General features: G+C 37.8%; 2 protein-coding genes across 3 annotated transcripts in view; one reads left to right on the top strand and one right to left on the bottom strand.

Annotated features, from left to right (window-relative positions):
* The window catches only part of LOC105563108 (uncharacterized protein C1orf50 homolog), a 4,091-nt gene extending 2,751 nt beyond the window's left edge, over positions 1-1,340 (bottom strand). Inside the window, 1 exon segment of the mRNA XM_012014418.1 lies at positions 1,260-1,340. The gene's annotated coding sequence lies outside the window, so the exon portion shown is untranslated.
* On the top strand, positions 782-2,533 carry LOC105563109 (40S ribosomal protein S7-like). Of its 2 annotated transcripts, none has more exons than XM_012014419.1 (5): positions 782-915; positions 1,283-1,456; positions 1,536-1,717; positions 2,058-2,208; positions 2,427-2,533. In XM_012014419.1, exons 2-5 carry the CDS (start codon positions 1,283-1,285, stop codon positions 2,502-2,504), a joined length of 585 nt encoding a protein of 194 aa, XP_011869809.1. In that variant the 5' UTR covers positions 782-915; the 3' UTR covers positions 2,505-2,533. The 2 variants fall into 2 exon arrangements, with proteins under 2 accessions (XP_011869809.1, XP_011869810.1); XM_012014420.1 differs by lacking the exon at positions 782-915 and adding an exon at positions 960-1,162.
* Positions 2,534-7,108: the final 4,575 nt, after the last annotated feature.

Genomic DNA, 7,108 nt, shown 5'->3' with positions numbered 1-7,108 from the left:
GTTTACTTTCTTTGTTTTACTTTTAACTTGAGTAAAAGATTGGAGTTGCACATTTTAGCAATTCATTCGTTCACACCGCTCCGTTTGACAATACGAATTATGAGGGAAATTATTATAATTCAGATTATAACTCAGCCAAATCCGTCGGGAAAAATTTCATCAAATGCCCACTTTTTCTATTAATTTCTATTATCAAACTGCAATAATAGTATGTGATTCGACGTTCACTACTAGTACTGAAAATCTGACAGACCGGGAGCTCAGACTTTTGCGTATAAATGCTTACGTGATAACGTTTAAATATACCGCCAAATACTCGCTTCACTCGGGAGCAGCCTAGAAACGGAACGCACCTCCTGTTCGTCGCGCGACGAAATATTTCTGGCGTGTCGATTGGCCGGAGACGTAGAGAACCTTTTCGTTCCGCGGCCAATCGACGCGTGAGAAAAATCCGTCGTGAAATGTAATATTAGCACAGATTAATAGAAATCTGTGATATTAGCCTAAGGCTCCGTGCATTGAAGAAATATCGGGTGGAGAAGTAAATGTTAAATTCGTATTGCTCAAATTCACAAATATTAACTTTTAGAACAGAGAAAAAAGAAGAAGAAATATTAAATGTAACACACTGCGAAAGCAATATAAAATGTAAGATATAAATATGGGAATTGCGTCACACGGTCAAAATATTTTTATTCCAGCTCATGAATTTAAATGTCACGATATGTAATTTAATATTCAACATTCCAGTTCCTAATATTTCTTCTATTGTGCGCGGGATCTAAAGCGGCGCGAGGGATTCCGACCCACGTGGCCGGGCCCGACGTCAGCGACTCGCGGAAGAACGCACGAGGATTCGTTCTGGCTTTCCCCTAACCCCGGCGCTCTCTTCCATGTGGCGGTCAGGTGGACAAGGTGGGCATTTTCGAACGTTTCGCCTCGTGGCCCTTTAATCCACGACGATGTATGAAATCCCGTGTTCGCGCGACGCCGGAGAATCCGCGGCACGCGGAACGACCGATCTCGCTCTCGGATCGCCCGTCCACTGCGCGATTTCGGTGGATTTCGACTCCGCTGTCGCGCGCCGCGCGTTCACTACAATGCCGCGCCCCGGCGTTGTCGACGAGGGTTCGCGCGTCGGAGGACCGTCTCCAGAATTCTGGTGAAGTCCAGGCTGGAGTTGACACTGTTACGCGACGTCGCCCGGCGAGCGCCTCGCGGACGGTGCGAACGGGTCCGCTGGTAAACAACGTGCTAACCTCAAAATCTCATCTCTTTTCAGATGTACACGTCTAATCCGAAGATAATGAAGAGCGGCGGCGCGACGGAGATCGACCAGTTCGAGGCGAGCATCTCCAATGCTCTTCTGGAACTGGAGATGAACAGCGACCTGAAGTCGCATCTAAGGGAGCTGCATATCACCAAGGCGAAGGAGCTGGAAACAAACAACAAGAAGGTAAACGTTAATTCCTCGTGTATCCTCCTGTTTAATATCCTCGCCACGAACCACGCTGAGCTGCTCGCGTTCCTTGCAGTCTATCATCATATACGTACCGATGCCGAAACTGAAGGCCTTCCAAAAGATTCAGACCAGATTAGTACGCGAGCTGGAGAAGAAGTTCTCTGGCAAGCACGTCATGTTCGTCGGGGAACGTAAAATCTTACCGAAGCCGACGAGGAAAACGCGTACGAAGAATAAGCAGAAGCGTCCCAGGAGGTGAGAAAACTTAACGACACTCGTTTCTTATTCTGGATTGAACGAGCGTGATTTGATTACGTCGCTGGTGTTGCATTTATCAACACTTTGTATCTTGCAAATACCGACGAAAAGATCCCATGTTTTGTAATGATTGTATCATCAAACAAAACGGTGGCGACATGCAAAAGAATTATAACTTCCAAGCCGGTTATTTTTATCGTCTAATTATCTAAACTAAACATCTACAAATTAATACTTTCTTGTTCGTTTGCATACGATTTAAAGTAATCTTCAATACTTCACTCAACATTCAATTTGAAGTCTGATTGTAATTCTGTACGATTCATTTTTATTTCAGCCGTACGTTGACCTCGGTGTACGACGCTCTGCTGGAGGATATTGTCTATCCTGTCGAGATTGTGGGCAAACGAATTCGAGTAAAACTCGACGGCTCGCAAGTAATCAAAGTTCATTTGGACAAAAATGAACAAACAAATATTGAGCACAAGGTACAGTTGTCATGGGCCTAGTTTACACCGATTGTTTGATACGCGTATGAAATAGTAAATAACTAGTAAATAGATTTAGTCATTGGCTGATCGACTGAAATACACTATTTGATACGCGTATCAAATGATCGGTGCAAAGTAGGCTATGTTTCCCATTTATCTGCATGGAACTTTGATCTGACATTGTATGATTCATTTTCATCTCTACCTTTCGGCAGGTCGATACTTTCGCTTCGGTGTACAAACAACTGACTGGACGGGATGTAACGTTCGAGTTTCCCGAATCTTATGTATGATTTATTAATTATTAAAACATTTGAACTAATGTGTTATTTGTTATGTTTATCTATATTGACTTTGGTATGTCACTTCTCGCTTTCCTGTCCCTCGCTCAAAACTGTTATTCCTCACTCGTAAAAATCTGCCAAAGATTTTTCCGGCTTGGAATTAAAAAGTAATGGTGAATCTTACAATTTTGTTTTATCTCTGTACAACCATTGATTTAAACCTTGAAACTGTATATAAGAAAATTGAAAATCTCTGTATATCGAAGTGAGAAAATTGTTGACATTTTTAGTTACATGTTTATTAAAAATTGTTGCTTTAATTTTATTTTAGTTATAAGTTTCGCTTATCTCAACAATTTATGAAAGCTACAATTATTTATTTATTAAAACAACAAGTAAACAAATGAGGCCAATCTTAACGAGCACGAAAACTGACAAAGCAATATATATTTTAAATTTCAAAGATGTTACAGTTGAAATATAAATCAGCGGACGCGTTTCGGCACACAGTGCTTTCATCAGCGCAAAATTAAAATTAAATAGTTATTTCGTCTGGTACATAATTGTTAATAATTGGATCCGATTTATCTAATGATTGTTTTTGTTACGATAATTTATCCACCGTTTTTAATGTGGTATGCGGTTTGAAATACCTTAATTTTCCTTCTGTACAAATTCCGTTTTTGACCGCCAGTTGGTTCGATCGATCTTACTTCCTTAGAGTGTTGGAGAGAAATTATCTTTTACCCGCTGACCTAGGTTATTCTATTATAACTATATTAGACTAAGTGTTATTTAAATCATATTAATGTAATTTACTAAGTTGCGCTGAAGAAGGTGCTGTGACACCGAAACGTTCGCTTAAAATATACACCAAATATTAAAGTACATATGGACATTCGCCTTCCATTGCTCGTATAATTATTGGCCTGTTATTTTTCATTTGTCTTTGTTTAATATTATTTATAACTTATCTCATTTATTTCTTCGAAAAAGAAAATGTTTCCGTTGCACAGGTAAACAACAGAGTGACCAAATTTCCATCAAATTGTCATTTGACGATGTTTAGAGCCAAAATATAATGAAAAAAACTATTGGATTGTAACAAAAAAGCGGTAAAAAAAAAATAAAAAAAACTTGGATATAATTAAACGTATAAATGCAATATGAGCTTAGATACGTTATTGAAAATAATTCAAAGTAATTTTCTTTAATTAAATAATATTCGAACTATTTATAATTTTCAATTAATCCACATTCCAAAGATTCAGGCTTTCTTTGACATGATAGAAGAATTCGATATTTTTATTTCCTGGACACTAGCTCAACCCCTTGTATCTCGATAACAAAGCTCATCGCCGTTACTCGGAGACTCTAAGCTGGAAGGAAAATAGCGTGAGAACATAAGGCAGATGTGAGTATAGAAATGTACGAAACCAAGCGAGTGTGCAATAGCACCCGTAGTCTGGATCAGGGTCAGGAAAGCCTAGAGGGTCGGGAGGTCGAAGGGTTCAAGAAATAGCACGCTCTCCCTTCGAATTTACTGTACGACAGCGAAATAAGCTATGAAGTCTCAAAAACCACGCGAATCTTTAAATTGCCTGCGTTGGCATGAAGAAGCCAAGAAGTGGTGTTAATTTTTGCTAATAAATCCGAAGAAAATATACATTTGCGAATTTATAAAACATTAGAATTTACAAAAAGACAATTTGTAAAATTAATAATTTAAAATTTATAAAGACTTTTTGACAAGATGTGATGCATTACGTTGATTGACTAAAGAGAGAGAGAGATATATATACATATTATATATTTTTACTAAAATTATGTACCTGATTATTTTATTTTAAATATGCAAGAGAATAAAACTTCATTTAGTTAATTTAACTGATCGATATCTAAAGTTCTATAATGCCTAATTGAAGGAAACTTCCGAACGACGTGATTAAAATAAAACTTGGTGCTTAAATTAATAATTTAACACATTCTTTCCATTATCAACTGTGTTTCTTGATATTCATTTTTATAATAAATATATTATTAAATATATTTGCGTAGCAAGTACGTCTAAATGTACAAAGTAATTTAGCAAGAAAAGCAATTATTAAATAAAGTCGTTACTTTGCGCCTCGTTCATCAATAACGTACCACCACCAAATCAATGAAAATGAGTCATACACGTGCGCACCGCGTACCTGTCTGAAAAATGATACTCCTGCACAGGTAGCCTTTCATTTCGTATCGCTCGCGTGAGAATGCAGGGGATGCAAAAATGCCGAAGCACTGTTTCCCACCCCAGATTCGGCGGCCGCCCCTCGGGTCGCGCACTAAGTGTTGCATAAATAACTACCCGTGCCGCATCGAGAAAACTGGACTGTATTTCCGGCCATCTGCCTTATCGGAAATAACGAGTAATAACGAGTAATAACGCGATATTACGCTAATCGTGAATCGTGACATCTCGTTCAATTTGAAATCGCGAGAGTTGTAATCCCGGAAAGAAAATTTCTCAATTCAACTTCCGCATTAAATATATTTTTGTATTAAATTAAAATTTTAATGACAAAGATGCCTGGGATTGTCGTAATAAACTTGCATGTGTTTAATACTCTTCCAGCACCGCACAGATGTTTACTACAGCTCTTTAAATATTGCTCTTTAAATTTGAGATCGAGCCAAGGAAGGGATGAATTTAAAAAGAAAATTCTATTTTTTTCGAGGGATTGTAAAATTTAAAATCTTTACATGCGTTTTGTCACCAATATTCTTCTTTCCCAATATTTTTTCTTAAAACATAATCCTCGATATTATAAAATATAAATTAATACCATAAATAGGAGTTACTTTGTGACCGATTGAATATCTGTGTAATATGATATTTCGTCCTATAGAGTAAGGACCAAATTCGGATCAGTCCTTATTCCTTCGAATTTAAATATATAACCAATGTAGAAAATTGCTAGACGACGCTTGGCTGACAAATTTTAATTAAAGAAACTCATTAAATATTACTTCAGGCAGGGTTCGCAAGAGGTTTTTCGCAATGAACTTCTTGAATTAGAGTTTGCCAGTCAAGCGTCGTCTAGCAATTTTCTACGTTGGTTAATCATGTACTGGCGTTAAATAATTCTTTACGTTAAATATATAATTCTGGTGAATTTTATTATACCAGTGCGCGTGAGACTTTCGTGGCGATAGACGAAGTTCTCAGCTTAACCGAACGAGAAGTAATCGATCGCTTATACTAGCATGCTGAAAAAGATCAGAGTAGCGGGAGTCATTAACCAATTATCTACCCCGGTAATCTCCCCCAGTGGCTAGTTGGTACCCGCATAGTTGACGCTGCGCGTCGACGAGAATTCATTTAACTGTTCTTGCCGAATGATTCACGTCGATCTCGCGTGAATCGTCGATGAATCAATTCCCATCAGCAGCATATCGCGTGCTGCGGGTGGCGCGTGTCGATGTTCTCAAAAATCAGCACCTTGAGCGACAGGGTCGCTCCAGATCAACCCCCAGCTTGGTAAATGCTTTCACAGCATAGTAAAACTTGTATTTTGCAACTTATATATAATCATTTGCAGTAGAAAAGAATTTATACAATATTATATATATGTATATAATTTAAGTCGTAATTTATATTGTACATAGTTAAATAGTGTATATTTGTATACACGGAAAGAAAGTTGTAAAATATGGACAGCTAATATTTAGTTGTGACAGTTAAATATTTTGCTACTGTGCCTGTTGTATTAGGTGCGTCAGCAAACCGTTTGCTGTGGTTTAGAAATTTGTAGTTACGGCAGCAAAATATTTTTAGCAAACCATGATTAGCTACGGTAGCTTAAATTTTTTTTCAGTGTATATATTGAAGAAAAATTTAAACTCCGTAGATATGTCTACAGAGATAGCGCTGCAGCGCAACGCGTTAAAGATTACGGAATGAAAAACGACGATTCAACGATAAGAAAACTGAGATATAATATGTAAGTGAGGAAAGCGATGTAATTAATTAAAAGTGGACTAAATAGAATTAAGAATATATGATAGAAAAAGGTTTAATTTAGGAAACAGACGAATCAGTTGGCATTTCTTTACTTTCCTGCCAATCGTTTACTGATAAATTTATAGTTTGATCGGAAAGCTTTAATAAAATTGGCGCGTGGGAAAGTTTAATAAAATTATCTCACAAGCTGCCACGTCTCGGAAAGAGACTTTTCCCTCTTTTTGTAGACGTACATTGTATGTACAAAGTCATATGTGCGCGTACCGTTGGTGAAATGTTCGAGAAGGGTGAGATAAAGGAAGCGGTCTACGAGAAACGGTCAACGGATGAGACTCACATAACTGGATCTGCGGCTATTATTAAAGGGTTAAAGAAATCGTTGAGATATGTAAAAGAGGAAATCGATTTAGCTGCCGTGACACACGGATGTTAAACCGGTAACTCTCGCGTCATCGTGCAAGGGGGATGCGCACGACGGTTAAAGAATAACAGTCGCACCGAGGCTGCGTCGCTTTAAATAAAACATGATGTTTATATCTCGCTTAATATTTAACATTGTTGGAAATTATTTAAGATCTGCCAATCGAGCAGATGAAATGAACGAGAA

This window comes from Vollenhovia emeryi, unplaced genomic scaffold, assembly GCF_000949405.1.
Source record: "Vollenhovia emeryi isolate VEMERY1.0 unplaced genomic scaffold, V.emery_V1.0 DF939180.1, whole genome shotgun sequence".
NCBI classification, from domain to species: Eukaryota; Metazoa; Arthropoda; class Insecta; order Hymenoptera; family Formicidae; genus Vollenhovia; species Vollenhovia emeryi.
Note: the sequence above shows the minus strand (reverse complement) of the source record. Positions and strands in the feature narration are given on the sequence as shown.